The 20,845-nt window shown below is 34.0% G+C and overlaps 2 protein-coding genes across 2 annotated transcripts; one reads left to right on the top strand and one right to left on the bottom strand.

Moving 5' to 3' along the window:
- The first annotated feature begins 3,762 nt into the window (after nt 1–3,762).
- Nucleotides 3,763–9,494, top strand: LOC107793460 (cell number regulator 8). The gene is made up of 3 exons (XM_016615823.2): nt 3,763–4,169; nt 6,790–6,989; nt 9,083–9,494. The coding sequence occupies exons 1-3, from the start codon at nt 3,920–3,922 to the stop codon at nt 9,314–9,316; spliced, it is 684 nt and encodes a 227-aa protein (XP_016471309.2). The 5' UTR covers nt 3,763–3,919; the 3' UTR covers nt 9,317–9,494.
- A 2,013-nt stretch (nt 9,495–11,507) lies between these two features.
- Nucleotides 11,508–13,347, bottom strand: LOC107793461 (DNA-binding protein S1FA-like). Its single transcript, XM_016615824.2, has 2 exons — nt 13,189–13,347; nt 11,508–11,941 (listed from the first exon to the last, which is right to left on the bottom strand). Exons 1-2 carry the CDS (start codon nt 13,234–13,236, stop codon nt 11,726–11,728), a joined length of 264 nt encoding a protein of 87 aa, XP_016471310.1. The 5' UTR covers nt 13,237–13,347; the 3' UTR covers nt 11,508–11,725.
- Nucleotides 13,348–20,845: the final 7,498 nt, after the last annotated feature.

Genomic DNA, 20,845 nt, shown 5'->3' with positions numbered 1-20,845 from the left:
CTTCAAGTCTGCAATTCTCATTAACTATTTAAGATAAGCAAATTCTCTATTCCTTTGCATATTTATATCTATGTGATTGTGTATTAATCTTTGAACTGTATGTAATAAATGAGGACATACCAAATTTTTGGTGTATTGCTTTCTAAGTATTGTAGTGATGAAGACAGTGTTTGTTTCTGCTCAAATCTTTTGTCCTTTTTAGGTTTATTTTTTATTGAGAATTTTTTGTCAATTTATTAATTATTATAACTTATGATTATATGCTTATCATAAAATAAATTATATTTATCATAAAAATTATCTTATATAAGCACAATTGTATTTAAAATAAAATGACAAATAGAATATTTTGTATTTGAATCGATCTGGAATCTAAAATTTTGAAGAAATTAGGCCCTTATAAGTGTAAACAATTCTAAGGTTATTTAAGTCATTTTAACAGGAAAAAAAAGCTTATCAACACTTTTTTATCAAATACTGCAGCAACTTATTATCAATTTCAGCGCTTGTACCCAAACACGTAACTAATTATTTATTAAATCAGTTTCAGCACTTAAAAGTGCTTTTCATCACCTAATACTTATCAACTACTTCAAATCAGCTAATCCAAACGGGCTCAATTTAATTCTCCTAACTCAAGTTTCAGCCATGAGAAGCAGTCTTCTTTAACCACCAAAAATCAGCTGCTCTCTTCCACCCAAAACAACCCCAAAATCTTAGCCAAAACCCAGCTCGAAAACGGCCCGATTCAGCTGAAAAACGGCCTATAAAATATAGTCAAATTTTTTCAATTTAGGATTTAAAATAAATCGGTGACTTGGGACACCACAAATTATTCCAAATGGCGACTCTGAATTAAATAAATAATTTAATTTCGATTAATGTCGCTTCAATTAGAAAAACTCCCTTACCACTCGGGAAAAAGGATGTGTGATAACCAGTAGGGTTAGGAGAATTACTTATGTTGCTTTGCAGTTTTATAAATTTGTGACTTTTTCGTTAAAGAAAAATAGAAAATCACAATGTGATTTCATTGTCTTAGTAAAATCGAATTTGCGAATTTGGAATATTTGGGTTGATTTTGTATATGGTTGAGAAGAAATAGACCTTAATTTTGTCTAACTTAGGGTTTCAAATTTAGTGTCAATGAGAATGAGTCAATTGTGTCACTCTTATTAATTTAATTGGGTAGTTTATACTTTTAATATTGGTTCACACAAACTATAGTTCCTGATACTAGAATTAGAAGAGCAAGAATGGAAGAGGACAAGATATATAGAGGAGGTGCAATTTCACTTTAATTTTCAAAGCTTGCAAAGGTATTAGGATTCTTGTTAGGACAAATATATGAAAGTTAAGACGAAATAATGTACCTTGAATACAAAATCATTTACTAGGTCTCTTTTATTTATCAAAAGTATATAAGCCAAAGCAGTATGTGATGCTTCTTTTTTAGGTTTGAATGTATTAGAAGATTAGTATTCCTTAGGAATCAATACCGTGTTGACAGTTACAGATACTATATACATATATACAGAACCAGAAGCAATTTTGGAGAAGAATGAAAAAAATAGCTTCTTCCCGAAAATACTTTTTTGAGATGCACTTTTGAAAAAAATACATTTAGAAACATTTTTTAAAAATTTAGCCAAACACTAATTGCTGCTTAAAAATACTTTTAAAATTAATTAGCCAAACACAAATTCAAAAATATTTTTGAAAAAAAATATTTAAAAACACACCCTATGGGTCCGGTGAACGTCAATGCCAAAACCCCATTCTTAAGATGACAGATACTTCCACACGATAAAAGTAGAGGTATTGTTTTGTTTTGAAAATAACGTTAGATTTTAGATTTGACTCGTGCATGTCGATAGTATAGAGAAATTTTATATTATTAGAGTTCGTTTAGTTTAGAGACAAATTATATTGAGATTAGTAATACACAAATTATAATGTAAGGATTAGAAATACATAAATAAGTAATACAATTATTATTTTTTGTTGAATGTTTAATTTGGCACTTCTTCCGTCCCAATTTATGCGAAGATATTCGACTTTCGAGAGTCAAATGAATTATTTTTTTATCATAATTTTTTCATATGCCTTTCAAATATTTTAAATTATTAATTGTTGTGACTTATATTAATTTTTACGTAGATTTTAAATATATATAAATATTATTTCAAAAAAACTGAAAAATTCTATGTACAAATATATAGTCAAAATTGAGAGTTTGAATCTTAAAAAATAAAAAATATCACGTAAATTGAAACAAAGGGAGTAGTATATTACATAGTAGTATATAATATATGATTTAAAAGATTAGTTTACTTTTTAAACAAAATATATTTATTACTACTTTGAGGATTATTTTTGTCATTTTAGCACTTGTAATTCATGTATTTTTAATACTCTCATTTTTATTCAATATTCTCTCCTGCATAAAATAAATATAAACTTTCGCGTAACTTATGCATGTATTTTCTATGAGAAAAACAAAAAGGAGTAATCAAATATTGTATTAATTAATGCTGATTTTTATGTGAAAATTAGATCTCCTCGAATTCCAACTAAACATTGCAGGAACTAACGTCGATTTTTATGTTTAGATTATATCTCCTGAGACCCAACCAAACCACTCCCTAGTATATTTTAACCTTTTGCAGTAGTAATATAGACCTTATACTTTAGGATACTAATTTCACTATTTATGAATATTACCTAAACTTATTCTTTAAATGATTCAATAATTTAAGAGAGCTTTAACTATTTGAAATAGCTTAAAAATATCCCGTTTGTTTTTGGTACCAAAAATATCCTTGTCGTCTATGTTTTGGACCACAAATGCCCCTTAAATCGTGTCTTGCCATTGAAACTCACATGACAGTCCAACTAGATTAGATTATTTTTTTCGGAAAAATTATCTTTTCGGAAATTTTTATTAAAATACAAAATCAACACTTATTCCGAAAAAAGTAAAAAAAATTCTGGAAAAATTATTTATTTCAAAATTTTTTTATTAAAATACAAAATCAACACTTATTCAGAAAAAAATAAAAAATTTACAGAACAAATATTTTTTTATTAAAATATAAAATAAACACTTATTCCGAAAAAAGTAAAAAATTTCCGAAAAAATTATTCTTGATTGGGGTTTATGATTTGATTAAAAAAGTCCATTGTTCTCTTTTGTGGATTTATGATTAGTTTGATCTAAATTTTTAGATGCTTATCTGTTATAACTTCACCAAAGGTACACCTCTACTGTAAGTATCAATTGGTTCATCCGAAATTCTTATAATTTTTTCGAAATTTTTTTATTTTTTTCGGAATAAGTGTTGATTTTGTATTTTAATCAAAAATTTCGAAATAAATATTTTTTTCCGAATTTTTTTTACTATTTTCGGAATAAGTGTTGATTTTGTATTTTAATAAAAAAATTTGAAAAAATAATTTTTTCGAAAAAATAATTTTGCCATGCTGGATTGCTTAGGTGGATTGTCATATAACTAAATCTATCCCAGTTGGACTGTCATGTCAGCTTCAATGGCAAAACTAACGATTTAAAAGTATTTGTGATCCAAAACATATATGGAGTAATATTTTTGGTACAAAAAATAAACGGAGTGTATTCCTGAGCTATTTCAAATAGTTGAACTATATTTTTGACCCTTTTTCAGTAAAAACAATTAAAATCGATAAAAGTAATCTCAAAGAAATAAGAAAATAAAACTTAGCAGCATAAGCAACTACCAATTCCACGCGGATTACAGAGGTTGATTTTTTCTTCTTGTACGTCACTGTGTACTTTGTCCATATTTACATACACAAATTTCTTCATCTTCTTTCAGATCCCTCAATTTGCTTGATTTTATCAAACCCCTTTTCGATTTTTCTGTAGTTGTTGTAATAGTCAATGGCCAATAACGAAGAATCAAACCCTCTTTTATCCCCTGAGGTGAAAGATGAGTTGAAAAAGCCCAATAAACCAGTTATTTCTTCTGCCGCCGGCACAATCCCGGCTGCTTTTCCGATGACGTGGACTGCTGATGGGCTTCCTATGGGCCATGGCGTCGTGGGTGAGCTCAATAGGGGACAGTGGGATTCTGGACTCTGCGCTTGTTTTGGCAGGAATGATGAATTCTGCAGCAGTGATATTGAAGTTTGTGAGTTTTCTTTTCTGATTGGTTTTTTTCTTTTTTTGTGTTTAATCTTAGCGACTGAAATTAGTTTAGTTACTTAGTATTAAGGCACAGTTGATTGATTGAATTCTTTTTCCTTATATGTGCTATGTTGGATTAAACGTCTCTCTTTTGGATCAGAATTTGTGGATGATCACTGTATAGTCAATCACTCAAAGTATAATTTCAGGGATGATCACTCAAATTTACTCTTTTTGAGAGAAGTTCACTAAACTATTTTTTGTAACCTAAAAGTCATTCAAGTTTTTCTAAGTATCTTTTAGTAGTCCCATATTGTTTTTTTTAATTATTAAAGTTCACTAAATTGTTTTTTTGTAACCGAAAATCATTCAACTTTGTTGAAGTATATCTTAGTAGTATGGACAATTTGACTCTTGATATGGTCTTGGACAATCTTCAACTCATGAGTTAGCTTTTGGAGTTGAATTAGGACCATATCAGTGGCAAGCCCAGCCAAGTTTTGTTTAATCTGATGTTGGCCCCTCATATTATGTTGTTCACGCTTCAGTTGGCAGGCCTAGGCAGTAAGCGCACGAGGGGATGTTAACAGTCCCACATCTTTTATGGGATGGGCAATTGGACTCTTGATATGGTTTTGAACAATCCTCGCCTTACTTTTGTTGTTGATGCAACCGAAAATCCATTATAAATAGTTTTTTGTAACAAAAAACTATCTACTTTGCCTTAATATCATAGAAAAATATCTCTTTTGTTCTCTTAGTAACAACAACAACAACATATCCAGTATTATCCTACACCGTGGGGTATGAGGAGGGTAGTGTGTACGCAGACCTTCCCCTACCTTGTGAGGATAAAGAGGCTGTTTCCAATAGACCCTCGACTTAGGAAAGTATAAGCACCACATTAGTGAAAATATAGACAAGAAGGGACAGTACCAAAATGCCATATACAAGCAGAATGAAAACAACAAGATAGTAAGGTGATTAACAATGAAAGAAAACAACGGATAGTCATAAAAACCTACTACCAACAGAAAGCGAGACTGCGTGCCAATATTACTGTTATGAACACTCTAGACTACCTATTCTACTACCCTAATCCTCGACCCCCTTACCTTTCTATCAAGGGTCATGTCCTCGGTCAGCTGAAGCTGCGCCATGTCTTGCTTAATCACCTCTCCCCGCCTCTTCTTTGGCCTACATCTACCTCTCTGTAGGCCCTCCAATGTCAACCTCTCACACCTCCTCACCTGCGCGTCTGTGCTCCTCCTTCTCACATGACCAAACCACCTAAGGCGTGCTTCCCGCATCTTGTTCTCTTAGTAACCTTCTGTGATATTCAACTTGGGATGGGTAATTGGACTCTTGATATGGTTTTGAACAATCCTCACCTCATGAGCTGACTTTTGTTGTTGATGCAGCGAAAATCCATTATAAATAGTTTTTTGTAACAAAAAAAAACACTCTACTTTGCCTTAATATCATAGAAAATATCTCTTTTGTTCTCTTAGTAACCTTCTGTGATTTCCAAGCAAAGTTGAACGACTTTGTGGATACAAAAACTTGTTTAGTTGCTTTCATGATACTTGGTAAAGTTGAATGGCTTTTTCGTTACAAAAAATAATTTAATGACTTTGGTGTAATAAAGTGAAAGTTGGGTGACCAGTCATGAAATTAACCCATCAACCAAACCACCCCTTAGTCCCGAGTTAGTTGGGTCGACTATATGAATTGTTGTATTCATTCCGCTCTTTTCATGACATTTTTATTCAAATACCTTGTTAGTCAGTAAATATCTTCATTCTAGTATAGTAATACATATTCTACGAGTTGATGAAGCTGTGCAAGATGGACGTTAGGGGTGTTGGTCTCTTGGTGATGAATGATCGGTTTAGAAATTTTAATTTAGGTGTTGAATTGCAATCTTAAGTAAGGTTCAGCCTTTGCTAATATCAACTTATTGGTCCCCCTTAATGTGTTTATTGAATGATCTCGCCAAGTATATGCGAGCTGTGAGCTCATATGCTCCTAATTTTCATGAGAAAAAGAACTAGCAAGCCAATGTATGGACATAGATGAAAATTGTAGATAGGGAATTGTATTATCCGTCGATGGTTAAGACTTAGAAATTTGTTGCCCAAAATTCCAACTCCTAATTCATTTTTGCTTCTTTTGATGACTTTTGTCTATCAGCTTCTTCTGATGACTTGATCAAGTGAGACAATAGCTATGCTAAGGCGGAAGTAGCTGGAACATTTATTCTTTAAATTGTGTTTCCATAAATCTTTGTCGTTGTTCAAGAATTCCCGATGTAATGTCCATATGTGAAAAATGCAACTGCTACATCAATGTTTGAAGTTATATTAATATTCTAGTCATATGCATCTTGCACAGACATCGATCTCCACATTTTGAACGATGTTTATAGATTATTGATGTCAGAAGAAAAAAACGCTTTCTTTAAGGTATAATTCATTCTGATGTAATTAGTTTTGCATTTACTTGCAAATCTGCGAAGAGTCCTCCCTTTTCAAGACGCACACATGCTCGTTTTATGTCTTGATGCTATATTTTGCAATATGGTTTTTTCTGTTGATGCTCTAGACATACTTTTCTTTCTGCAGGTTTACTTGGGATGGCCCCGTGTGTGCTTTACGGGAGCAATGCCGAGAGACTTGGTTCTGCTCCTGGGACTTTTGCCAATCACTGCTTGCTTTACACTGGCCTCTACATGCTTGGACAATCCTTTTTTGGCTCGAACTGTGTGGCACCCTGCTTTACATATCCCACTCGTACAGCTATACGCCGAAAGTTTAATCTGGAGGTAGGCTGCATTTCTTAAGTTTTACCTTTCTGTAGGTGCTTTACTAATGCACATTCTATGTCATGGTTTTTTTTGCCACAAATGCATTTTCTACTTTCTGTGGTATGCATTTCTTCTTTTCCACCTGCTGTGCTTCATATCGCTGCTCTTCTGCTGTATATATTTTCCACATCAAAGCAAATAATCTATTTTAAAAAGTCTCATATGGAATTTGTTCACTGTACACTTAGGTCCTATACGAGTGTATAGGTTTTTTCGTGTAAATACTTTCAAACTGGTAGTTTAGGGCCATTTGAAGTGTATTTTTAACACACTGTATACTGCAGATTGTTATTTGTGGTTGAATTTAAAAGATCAAGTGGTACAGATATCCCTATAAAAATATAAAAAATGATAAAGTGATTCAGACATAGTTCATTCATGTCAAGTAACTGGCGACATGACTTAAGAATCGGTAAGTTCTCTGTATGTAATATTTCATTTGGATGTATGTGTCTTTTTGGTTGCACGGATACTTGATTTTTTTATTTTCTTCGCATAAAGATAGAGATTTGAAGAGATTACAATTGTGCTTTAGTCCCAAACAAGTTGGAGTAGATTTGAAGAGATTCATCGCAAAAGAATAAAAAATAAAAAAATTAAAGAAGGTAGAGGTTTGAAGAAAATGTTCTGCTTATGTATTTATGGAAAAAAGAGAGGAGATATTAGAATATTTTTTTCTTATCTATCTATTACTTGCTCATTTTTACTGTGGGATGTGAAAATGGTAGTAGATCAGAATGCAATATATTGCTAGCAGGGGCGGATCTATTAAGGGAGTTGGGGGTGCCACAACACCCGCAAACCTCCGTCGAAACTCGTACATTCTATGTGTATATAGAAGAAATTGGCTATATACTAAGTGATGGCACCCGGATTAACAAACTTGTGCTAGGTGCCATTGGTAGATTGCGGGGTTTTTGTGTCCACGTGCCTGAGTTCGAATCCCAACCGACGTTGGCTTTTGATATTTTTCCGCTTTTTAGGCTTTCAGCCTTTGATATTTACATTTTATGAGTCTCAATTTTAGGTTTTCAGCCTCATATGTTTTCATATTTTATTTTTCTTTACCTTTTTATTAAAAAAATATTGCCTGTTTCATTTTTTTTTAAAACTAAACAAACCAATTCCTTTAATCAAATCAACTAGAATTTCAAAATTCAAACTCATATCCAAAAGCATTCTCTTCCCGTACCTTCCTCTTTTTCGAGTCCTCTGGATGTGCATTGTTACATATTTGTTATTATTTCTTTTCTAATCTTCACTAAATTTCTTTTGGTTGCCCACTGAAGAAAAAGAAAAGAAAGAGAGTATTGATGTAAATGTGCCTATTTACAGTTTGCTACATAAGATTAAGCTAGTTTCAATTTCTAAGGCCATTAAATTGGTAAGTCGTTCTTATCTTTTCATGAATGTTAAAGTTATTAATTTTGATCCAAACTACTTCATTAGGAATGTGATTTCTCTTATTTTTTGTAATATAAGTAATATCACTGAAAGTTAGTACTTTACTCTAGGTTGTCAAAATTGTTGCATAGTAATATATTTTGTGCTTAAGTAGTTGTTTATTCGCAAAGATGAATAATTTGAACCGAAATCTGAAATGGATCAAACCGATCAAATAAATACCTCATTCGAACTATGTAAATATCAACATGTATATGTTAAGAAATATTGTGGCACCTGCAATCTCTAAATCCTGGATCCGCCTCTGATTGCTAGAGCCATCTTCATCAAACAACTAGGTGTGAGAATAGTGTCTTCAAAACCATCCGAAGTTGATATATTTTAATTTCGGATCAAAGCTTGTAAAAGTTACTATGTTCTTCATAATTATGATTAATTCGGCTTTATTTCTGCCTAAGATATGCAAACTGGCTATCAACTGTATTTCTTACTAACATCGTCTAGCTTTTGTTTCTTCTTGTTGTTTCTGCATCATTTCATTTTTATCGGATATGGGATTTTTTTGCTATTTTTTCAGTTTCCTCCTTATGTTTGTAATAATAGTTCTAAAAGTTTTATCCCTGTTATATAATTTATTTCCTCTACAGGGGAGCTGCGAGGCACTCAACAGATCTTGCGGCTGCTGTGGGAGCTTTGTTGAGGATGAGGTGCAGCGCGAGCAATGTGAGTCAGCTTGTGACTTTGCAACTCATTTCTTCTGCCACCCTTGTGCTCTTTGCCAGGAAGGCCGTGAGCTTCGTCGTAGGCTCCCTCATCCCGGGTTTAACGCCCAACAAGTGGTCGTTATGATTCCCCCGGGTGACCAGACCATGGGCCGCTAAGCACAAGTATAATGCTTTAGAGTCCAGCCGTTTCCAACTTGGTTTGATTTATATCCAGTTTCTCAAAGCTTTCTGAACTTATTTCACTTATTAAAATTCTGCTGAGTTGTGTAAAACTTAAGACATGTCTGTATGTGGTGTGTTTATAATGTATAAGCATAAAAGAGATGGATTCTGCTATAATCTTTGTGTTGCACTGTATAGAGTTAAGAGATGTGGAATATTTATCAGTTCATATGTTTTCAAGAATAAATGGCATATGAAAAAGAAACCTGGGGTCCATCCCAAAAACCCGGGAGCCTTGGAGCAACGGTTAAGTTGTCTCCGCGTGACCTATAAGTCACGCGTTCGAGCCATGGAAACAGCCACTAATGCTTGCATTAGGGTAGGCTATCTACATCACACCCTTGGGGTTCGGCTCTTTACCGGATCTTGCGTAAACGCAGCATGCTTTGTGCATCAGGCTACACATTGATTTTAAAATGAACTACTTTTTATGTGATGTTTGAAGCATGGAAGGGCAAAATCTTCTAAAAGCTCAGGGGCACTATAATGTTATCTCCTTACAATAGCAATTAGCAAGTTATAAAAAGGGCAGTCCATTGCTTAGTTCCCGTGATGTTTGGGTCGATTGTTCAGGGAAGGGACGGATCACATTAGCTGTATATATTTCTGCAAATAGTTGCACCCTATATTTTAAGGAAATAAACGTTATAATCCCTAGAATATTGCTAAATTCAAAGAGTCATTTAATTTTCTGCTTACATATACAGATGATTTGGGCTCGAGAGTTTGATATTTATTTCAGCTGTCATGAAAAATTCATTATCGTCACGGACAATATCTTTATGTAATCATATTGAATAAATGATTTAATATATTATTTTCGTGTCGCTTGGTACGCATCATTATCTTGTTGTTCTTGAATTTGACTTGACATACCACTTGTGGCGAATCCAAAATTTCAAGTCGTTGGTGCTCAATTGCCTTTAATTTAATTTTCGATATAAACATCGTGTTTGGATAACAAAAAAGTTAACGATATTTAAGCACCCAATGGACGTTGAATTTGAGTAAGCATAACTTTCTACGTGGCATGAACTTGGGAATTACAATAGCATGGGCATGGCTACCGAATGGACGTTGAGAAATCTGATTGAATTATGTCTTAAATCCATGTAATTTGTACTTGGACCAATATGTCTAGTCTAAATTTTGTAGGGTCTTTAACGCAATATATTTTCGACTGCCGACACAGGACAGTGGGCGACTTTATACGTTTTCATAGTTCCATTAAAATGATGAATTTATTTGGTGGCATACTTCTCTAGGAATTTATTGTTCCCAACTCCCAAATACAGTAATTGCTTTCTGGCAATTAGAGCTGAAAACAAGAGTTCAACTATGGCTTACTTGTCCGTAGGCCATAACATAGAGATGATTGCTACGTTTAACCTCCTTGATCACCTATGTTTTTATATGAAGGACCATTTTGGTTACTACAAAAGGGTGAAGTGAAACTTAATACTCTCTCCGATTAGAAAAGATTATCATAGTTTCACTTGGCGCAAACTTTTAACAAAGAAGGGAAGACTTTTGCGATATATGATCTGAAAGGTGTCAATCTTTCTGAAACAGAGGAAATATCATAAATATATAGGCATCACCATTTTGGTCAAAACTTCACTTTTTCAGGTTAAATAATATAACAGCACATAATAAAAGTAGAGAGCTAGGAGCTTTTCGGAGATCAAGTTAACCATAGCAGAAACTAATGTACTTAGATAAGACTACCCAAAGTATGACTCTTGCCAAATGCCAACCATCATTAAGAGCAAAAGGCAGTAGTACAATGTACATAAAACAGAAGCAACTAATTTGACAACAGAAATGGAAATGGAAATCAAACACTAAAGGGAAACAACATTTGCCCATTCACGTTGTAAATCAAGGTAATTCACACAGCAAGTTTTTTCTTTTTCTTCCCAGTAATCATCTACTGTAACTAAAAACAATAAATTTTCAAAAAGTAACAGTAAGTTAAGATCCAGCAATATTTACCCACTGCCATCAAGGGCTAAAATCAACAACTTTGACAATTATGCAACCCAAGAAAGAAGTAGTAAAGCGTTAAACCTACCTAGAAATTCTGATATCACCAAACAGGGAAAAAGAAAAGGAAGACTAGTTCTACTGGAAGAAGATAGATAATTCAGTAACTCGCAAGAAAACAACTTCCCAGTCAGCTAACATAAAAATAGAAGCATATACTAAAGTTAAGTTCTAACTATGATGATGGAAAATCCGTAACATTAACAAGTCCAACCATCTATTTGACACTGCCGTTGGATATGAACTAGCATAGTCTTCTCAGATGAACAAGGGGTATAACCCCGATGTGTCTTATATCTATTCTCCGGGTGCAGAAACACCTTGCTTCAGTCTTTCCCTCTTCATCTTCTTCTTGGAGACTGGCTTCTTTTTCTTTGGAGGAAGGGTTTTTTGTGCATACATGTAAAGCACATAGTTCCCTATAAGGAATGCCAACACGAGTCCGCCAACAACAGTTAAGACAATTAATCCTGGGTTGAATCCTTTCACTTCAACATCCTTGGCCATATTCTTCTGCTTCAACAGAGAACAAGAGTAAATTTGTGTCTAAACCCACGTCTGTGATTAGGAAAAGACAGAGAGTTCCTATAGATACAGAAAAGAATTAAAAGGCCACAAAATATTCTTCTACCATCCATGGGTAACACATTGACTAGCTCCAACTTCAAAAGAAAACTTCACATCTTTATAAGGAGACACTAATTTTACTTGCATATATTTCAGATAAATGAGCCCAACATATTGTATATTGATTCTTTGGGAAACAACAATAAAACAGAAAAACATGATCACGAAGTTGTCAAAAGAATAAAGATTGGGACACCAGCATATCAATACATAAGCCAATCGTGGAGGTCTTCGAAGAGTAAAATTTTACAAGACCAGATCTGCTTCATCTTGGAAGTTGGAATAGAAGGTAATGGAAATAGTTTAAAGAGAGTAACTCAGAAATGAGAAACTCATTAATTATTTAACAAATTCTGGGGTTTAGTAGTTAGACATGTTTTGCAGCTGAATCAATTGCCAATTGGGCTTTGCAGCTGTTTTGGTGGCTAAACATAAACAGAAGCTGATCTGAGAAAAACAAGGAAGAACCTCACTGACCACGTTACTCCATTAAAATCATCTCAAACACTTTTGGTTTTGTATTGGAAAGAAATAGGACAATTAAAATACAGAGCAAATTCTCCTGCAATAAACCTCAGTCCAAAACAGAAAAGTGGCACTTCAACACAACCTCGCAGATCCAAATACATAAATCTACGGCTCTCTACATTCCATATTACCCATTCCATATTACCAACGCCAAAATTTTAACAATACTGTTTACATATTCTTATCACAAAACAAATTTAACATAAACTTGAACCACACAACACTTTCATCTCCAAATAAACAGGGAATAAATGATATATCTAGCTAACATAAGTGACAAATCACATCTGGAAAACAAAAATTCATACATATCAATAAATATCCAAATGAATAAATCTACAGTTCTCTAAATTCCTCACCAATTCCGACATTAACAATTACTGATTACATATTCGCATCACAAAATTTCACCAAATTAAAAACACTCGAAGCATAACACCTCCGTTTAGAAAAAAATAATGAAATTAATGATATCTAACTAACAAAGGTGACAGATCACACATCAAAAATAACAAATTCATACGTATAAAAGTAGATCTGGTGACAAATAAAACAAAAATGAAAGAAATTTAGGGGAAAAAACATGAGACATGTAGAAAATGTACCACGTTATCAAAAGACGGAGGGGGATCAAAATCAGCTTCGGAATCCATGCCTTCAATCGCCGATCGTCGGAAAAAGGCGATATCGTCGGAGATGGAGACAAAATGGACTTACTGAATTGAGTTAAATACAACCTGATAGTAACAGCTAAGTGAGGATCAAAATCAGCTTCGTTATTTGCTAACAAGTCCTCTCTTTTCTGGTTTTTTCTTTTGTTGGCCCCAAGAGTTCCTTTTTGTTCGTTTTTACAAAATTTAGAAACATGTTCATATCAAATCACATGAATAATTATATGTGTGGCAGTCCGGTATACAAGGTATCCTGAGTTCATGCAGTGTCCGAAAAATGGCCGCATCTCAAGGGTATGATACAAACAATCTAACATCATGCAAGTATTAGTGGCAGGCGCAGCTTTATATGGGAGATTATGGGGCATGTGAATCCATGGTCTCTCCGTAAAATTAGATATTTTATGTATATATTTTTTAAATTTAGCAGCACTGATCTGCTTTGTTATATTTGTGATGGTTATTTCAGTTGTTTGAAGAGGTATATCATATTTAAAGTGAGTGACCTCATAATAAAATCGTTGTTGGTACATCACTTGTTATTATTGCTAACAATATCATGCCTCTTGATATGATATTTGCAAGTAATGCACGACATAGAAAAATTATTTCAATTCCGCCGAAGGCATCTACAAAGGATAACCCCGCTATACTAGAGTCGACTCTTTATAATATAGTCTTGAAAGCTTGTTCTTGTTCAAAATTTAGCTTTGGTTGTGCTTTCTTAGACACTTGTATGACTATTTGATTCTTAATACTATACTAACCTTTTTTTTTACTTTGTGACCTAGTTTTTTTAATCTCTAACGCTCTTTTTATGGAATAAATTTATGTACCCTAAGATCTTTTTTAACTTGAATACTAATTTTACTCATATGATGAATTTAAAAATAATTGAATTGGATTCTCTTGCTAAATAATTAATTGAAAGATTTAATTATTTGGTCTTAATATAAAAAATATTTTTTTATGTTGATTAGATTCTTAATATTAGTTCATCTCCTGTTTTGAATATTTAATCTTAACTATAATTTTATCCACCATAAATTTTATTTTCAAATAGTAAAAAGATCGATATGACATTTCACTTTTAAATCTTTATATTTGCAGAACCATTAGTGCTATTGACTCTTACCAACCATTTTTATTTCTCTTTCTCACTTTATATTCTTAAATATTTTATTAGTTGTTGTTTAATAATTGGTATATTTTTCAATATTACACGAAAAATTGATAAGAAAAAATATTATTTGAGTTGGACAAAAGTTCAAATATAATATTAAAATATATTGTGGGGATATTTTTTTTCTCAATTTCAATTTTTTATGCGGTCAATTTAACATTACTTTTATCTTTTCTTGGTATATGACATTATGGAGTGAGAATGTATTGCCAATACAGAGGATTCTTAGTTTTATTACACCTCCTACATATTTTTAATAAGAATGTAATAGATAAAATTTTACTAATTTTAAAATCTTAAATATTAAAAAAATTAACATAGAAAGTATTGTAGTCCAAAAATAGGTAATTACAGTTATGTCCTTTCCCTATGAGTTCTTCTGTTTAATATTTTATGGCTATTTTGGTCTATTAATATTATTATTCGTACTTTTATAATATATATATATATATATATATATATATATATATATATATATATATATATATAGATAGATATGCTCATCGAAAGTTAGTTCATGTGCGTACTCATTTGGAACTTTAATCTATTATGTAATTCCCAACTTGACTTGGACTTAGGGCTATCCTTAGACCCCACATCACTTATAATATGCCTAGTACACTTATTATCATATTCAATTGATATCCATCATATTAATAGTCCTTGTCTGTACATAAAATAATATAATTAACACACATCAACTTTCTTAATAGCGCTTAAGTACTTCAAAATTCCTAAAGGTAATCATGAAAGATTCCTAACGTGTAGTATTATGTCTGGAATCCTCAGTTGAAGACATGGGCAAAAAGGAAAGAAATGGTCAAATTGCTACTTAAAAGGAATTTAACATTTTACCAAAAGATTTTCTTATATCTTTTGGTAAATTTTATTTATTATCTTCTTTTCCTGAATAATGGAGCTAATCATATAGAACGTGAAAAGTACTATTTAAGATTATTGTTGAATTATGTCAAAGGGGTCTTTTTTGTTTAAAAACTGTTAATGGAAAAGAATGTCAAACATTCAAAGAAGCAGCAAAAGAAAGAGGCTTACTAGAATCATAGCAACATAGCATGTGCAAGAGTGCTGAGAAATATTATTTATTTAAACTTGATCAGGGTTGAGATGATAACGTTGCCTCAGAATGTAGAGAAATTATTGAAGAAAAGGCTATACACGTGCTTGAGTAAGATTTTAACGTATAATCACAGCTAAATCCTAAACAAAAGCAAGTTTTCAAGATTATATTGTAGAGAGTTGATCCAGTAGAGCGGGATTGTTCTTTGTAGAAGGCACCAGAGGAACCAAAAAACCATTCTTATAACGTGCATTACTTGCAAATGTAAGATCAAGAGGCATGATAGCGTTAGAAAAAAGTAACAAATTGTGTCCTACAACTCACTATAGATTCAATATACCTCTTCAAATAAGTGAAATAACCATCACAAATATGTCAAAGTAGAGTGGTGGTGCAAAATTGATAAGCATCAAAGTTGATAATTTGGGATGAAGCGCCTATGATGGAGTGTCAGACAATCGAACCCGTTGATAGGAGCTTCAGAGATGTACGGGATATCAATGAACCATTTGGTAGAAAAGTAATATTTTTAAGCTGATTTTTAGATATTACTAATAGTTTCAAAATCGACGAGAGCAAAGACTGTAAATGCAAGCTTGGCAAAATCATACTTATGGCCTAAATAAAAAAGATGCAACTAGCAAGAAATATGAGAGCATGGACAAATATCACATTCAGTGATTTCTTACTTCGTGTCAAGAATGGAGAATAGCATACAATTAAAGATAATTTGCTCCTTCTTCAAAAATATTAATTACCAAGCTCAATGATGACATTATTTGTGAAGATCGTTTAATAAGGATCATTAAAGGAATAACTATCTTAGATAGCAGTGTAACGATCCGACTTGTTATTTGAAACTCTAGCATATCGTTCAGTAGTTTGAGGCCGTGAGTAGATTCACTTCATATTTTATGACTTGTGAATTTCGGAAAGTTCGGAACGAAAATTCTTAATTCGGACGCTTTAAGTTGGAAGAGTTGACTAAGGTTTGAATTTTAAGTAAACGACCTCAGAATCGGGATTTGAAGATTCCAATAGGTTCGTATGATGATTTCGGACTTGGGCGTATGTTCGGGTTGAGTATCGGGTGGCCCGGGAGCATTTCAGCGCTTATTATGGAAATTTGGCATTTTGAAAGTTTAAGAATTTCTTAAGTTTGATTTGAAGTGGACTTTGGTGTTATCGATGTCTGTTTGAGGTTCCGAGCCTTGGAATAGGTTCGTATTGTGATTTATAATTTGTACGTAAAGTTTAGTATTATTCCAAAATGTTTAAGTATGAATCAGACGCGTTCGTCGAAGTTTGAATGTTTGAAAGTTGAAAGAAGGTTTCGATCGTCGATTTGTAGTTTTGATGTTGTTTAGTGCGATTTGAGACCTCGAGCAGGTTCATGTTATGTTTAGGGACTTGTTGGAGTGATTGGACGGGGTCCCGGGGGCCTCGAGAGTGTTTCGGGATGGTTTTAGGTCATTTTTTCTTGTTTTGCAACTGCTGATGCTAATGTCTAATTTTGATCTTCGCGAACATAAAAGGGCTCACGCGTTCACGAAGAAGGAATTTTGGGTTGCTGGATTTTTTCTCATCACGAACGCGACACAGAGGTCGCGGACGCGGAGAAGGGCTGTGGCAACCTTCGCCGAACGCGACATGGAGGTCACGAACGTGAAGAAGGCCGGGTGGCTGCGAGGCAGAAGGCCTTCGTGAACACAAGGGGCGAAGCGTGAACGTGAAGGGCAGGGAAAGCTAGGCATCGCGAACGCGGACGGGTGGTCGCGAACGAGATGAAGGACAGGCCTGGGCAGAATTGTTTTAAAAGTGGGATATTTTCCCATTTCTCTTATTCCTCTCTTGCTTGGGCGATTTTGGGGTGATTTGGAGGAGCCATTTTCATCATTAATCTTGAGGTAAGAGATTTCGATATATTGTGAGTTAAATACATGGTTTATATACGGATTTAAGCATGGAAATAAGTAAAAATTATTGGATTTGGGGAAAAACCTAGAATTTAGTATTTTTGGATTTTGACCACGAAATTGGACATGGAATTAGGAATAAACTATATAGTCGAGTTAGTGGTGCTATGTGTAGTGATTATCTTCAATAATTTTCGGAATCCGGGCACGTGGGCCCGAGGGTTAACTTTGTTGACTTTTCGAGCGGAGTTGAGAATTTTTATAAATTGTTAAATTATATGCATTTGGAGTATATTTTGATTGATTTGCACCTTGTTTGACTAGTTTGGATCGATGGGCATTGGTTTGAGGTGTTAGAGAGGCGTTGGAGCCAGTTATGGAATTACAGAGCGAGGTAAGTCTCCTGTCTAACCTTGTGAGGGAGAAACTACTGTCACGCCCCGACTTCGGGGAGCGCGACCGACGCTCAACCGAGATAACCCCGACCGAGCAAGCCTGTTAGATTTTCTTCTACCCAAATTCATCCATGAATAAAGAGAAAATATATTTCATTAATTAAACACCGAGGGGATTTCATTAACAACCCCAACTTCAATTTCCATTATTTACTCCATTTTTAAGTCTCGAAATACTCCACAATCTATTTCTATTTGTCAAAGAAATTCATTTACGATTTCCAAAATATTACAAGTTTATAGATATAATGAAAACATATTTGCCAAATACCCACACTTCTTGTTCAATTCTCAACATTAAACACCACCCACAACCTGTCTACGGAGCCTCTAAGTACAACAGAAGAGTAGTATGGAAGTGCCGGTAACAAGGCCCCGGCTATACCTCAAAACATAATGTACAACTCAAATGACATCAGGCCCGGAATAGAGTAGGGCTTACCAAAACCTGTTGAATAGAGAGTGACTTCTATCGAGGACCAAAGCTGCCCGCTGATAAACCACCTGCATCCATTGAAGATGCAGTGCCCCCGGCAAAAGGAACATTAGTACATATGGAATAGTACTAGTATGTAAAGCTAACTGTCCTCTTTCAAAATAGAATGCTAATGTAAGAAAGGGAAATCCATGGAAACCAACAATCAATGATAATGATATCCAAATGCCAAATTAAAATATAATAATTTTCAAAATACGAAGATAGTATTATTTTTGGTTGGGAGATCCCTTGTAACAACCTCTACACAAAGCGGCCCCACCGCCTCATCCCAATGTGTGCGGTTGGAGGTATAATTTCAATACCACAATCCCTACACAAAGCGGCACTGCCGCCTCACCCCAATATATGCAGGTGGAGGTATAATTTCAATACCACAATCCCTACACAAAGCGGTCCTACCGCCTCACCCCCAATTTATGTGGGTGGAGGTGTATTCACAATCACAATCCCTACACAAAGCGACCCTTATGCCTCACCCTAATGTATGTGGGTGGAGGTGTATTCACAATTACAATATCTACACAAAGCGGCCCTGCCGCCCCACCCCAATGTATGTGGGTGGAGGTGTATTTCGGGGTTAGGTTATGTCAACCTACCCTTCCTCGGTGACATACTACCAAATTAAAAATATTTTTGAATTTCATACAAGGGAAACAAAAATATAATTGCATTTACCTCATAACCTTTCACACTATTTATAGCCCCATTGGTACTTTTAACCACTTACAACATCATTATTTTATTGGCTCTCTTGGCCATACATATGATTCTTTTTTTATGGCACAATGGCCGTATTTCATATTCTACACTTTCATTTCTTTACTCTCATATATCTTCATCATAAATATCAACATATATAATATTCCGAAAATCACAACTTTAAGTTCATTAGAAATGAATAATTTAAGCACAATAAATTTCTTTCCAAGAAATAGAGTAAAATAATATGCAATCGATGCGCAAGTTAAAATCATAAACAAGTAACAAACCATTTATTCTTGAAATACTTTTCCCCAAAAAGGGCAATACATAATTTTCACTCACGAATATGTAAGAATGCAAAACACATTGAAAATACTCACAAAGCATAACATTAGTTAAAACAGCCACATATGGGCATGACTTGAGTACATAAACTTTTAGGCAATTCTATTTTTGAAATAATTTTGGAAGAGTAGAATCAAAGCTCATTTCATAATCTTTCTCACATCACTTCATTTCATTGGCACCAATAGCCACAAGTATAACTTTTATTATTGGCACGGTGGCCCCACTTTATATCTTCAACTCACTTCTTTCACTTTCGAGCATCTTTATAGATTATCAACAACAAGGCATTTTCAATCAAGACTTTAGGTACACATATGAGCAATTAAGAGTCTTTAAGCATATCGAGTTTTTCTCACACAATTTGGCATACTAGCTTTCATTTGGAACACGACTCAAAACCATAACATTTCATATCTTTCGACATAAGGCTCATTCAGAATAGTCAAGTTTATAAGGAATAACTCGGAATATAGGAATTAGGAACTTGAGCCAACCATGCTTGAAACTTACGGGAACATCATGGGATTCAATTCTAAGAGAGTAGTTTAGCCAACATACCTTGATAGAGCTCTTTAGTGCTACTAAAATCACCCACTACTCTTACAACTTCAATCTACATCAACATAATTCAATTGGACCAATATTAGTAAAAATTTCTATACTTTAAGTCATTTAGACTTTTTATCAAACATCTAATGTGCATATGTTTCTACAACCTCATTTCTTCACGTAAAAACCACCTTCCACACCAATGAATCACCTTACAATCGCCTCAAGGCCATCCACAACTTCCATTAGCATATACATGTCCAACAATTCACACCCAAACCATCAATCTCATTAATTAAACCATCTTACAATCTCTACAATACCAACTCAACCTAGGTTAGGCACTTATGGATTCCAATCACCATCCCATAAGTCATAACACATATTTCATATATAAATAATCACCATAGATTAGTTAGAGATGGTAGACATACCTCTTGTAGTGAGACTCTTGAAAATCCCAACTTGTAGTGTTCTTGACTAATTTGGGGATTTGAATAGAAATCTATGAATCTTCAAGATTAATCCTAGTTAATATAAGTGTTTAGGAGTAGTAATCAACTCAAAATTTCTCCAAAAACATTACCTTGGTTCATGGGAGGGAAGTGTTGGACGGATTTCCCTTGATATGCAAGTCGACTTAGCCCCTCTTTGTACCCAGCCTTGGGGGTATTTAATGGTCTCCTACGTGCGCGTTAGCGCACCTGGGCAAGTGACCGTGCATCTGGCCGTGCACACAAGGCAGAATACCCTCTAATATGCGCAGCTGCGCATCACATATGGCATAGATCCGGTAAAATGGCCATAACTTTCTGTAGAAATATCCAAATGACAAACAGTTTGATGCGTTGGAAACTAGAC

The sequence above is a fragment of the Nicotiana tabacum genome, chromosome 2, assembly GCF_000715075.1.
Source record: "Nicotiana tabacum cultivar K326 chromosome 2, ASM71507v2, whole genome shotgun sequence".
Classification (NCBI taxonomy): Eukaryota; Viridiplantae; Streptophyta; class Magnoliopsida; order Solanales; family Solanaceae; genus Nicotiana; species Nicotiana tabacum.
This window is presented reverse-complemented; position numbering and strand designations above follow the sequence as displayed.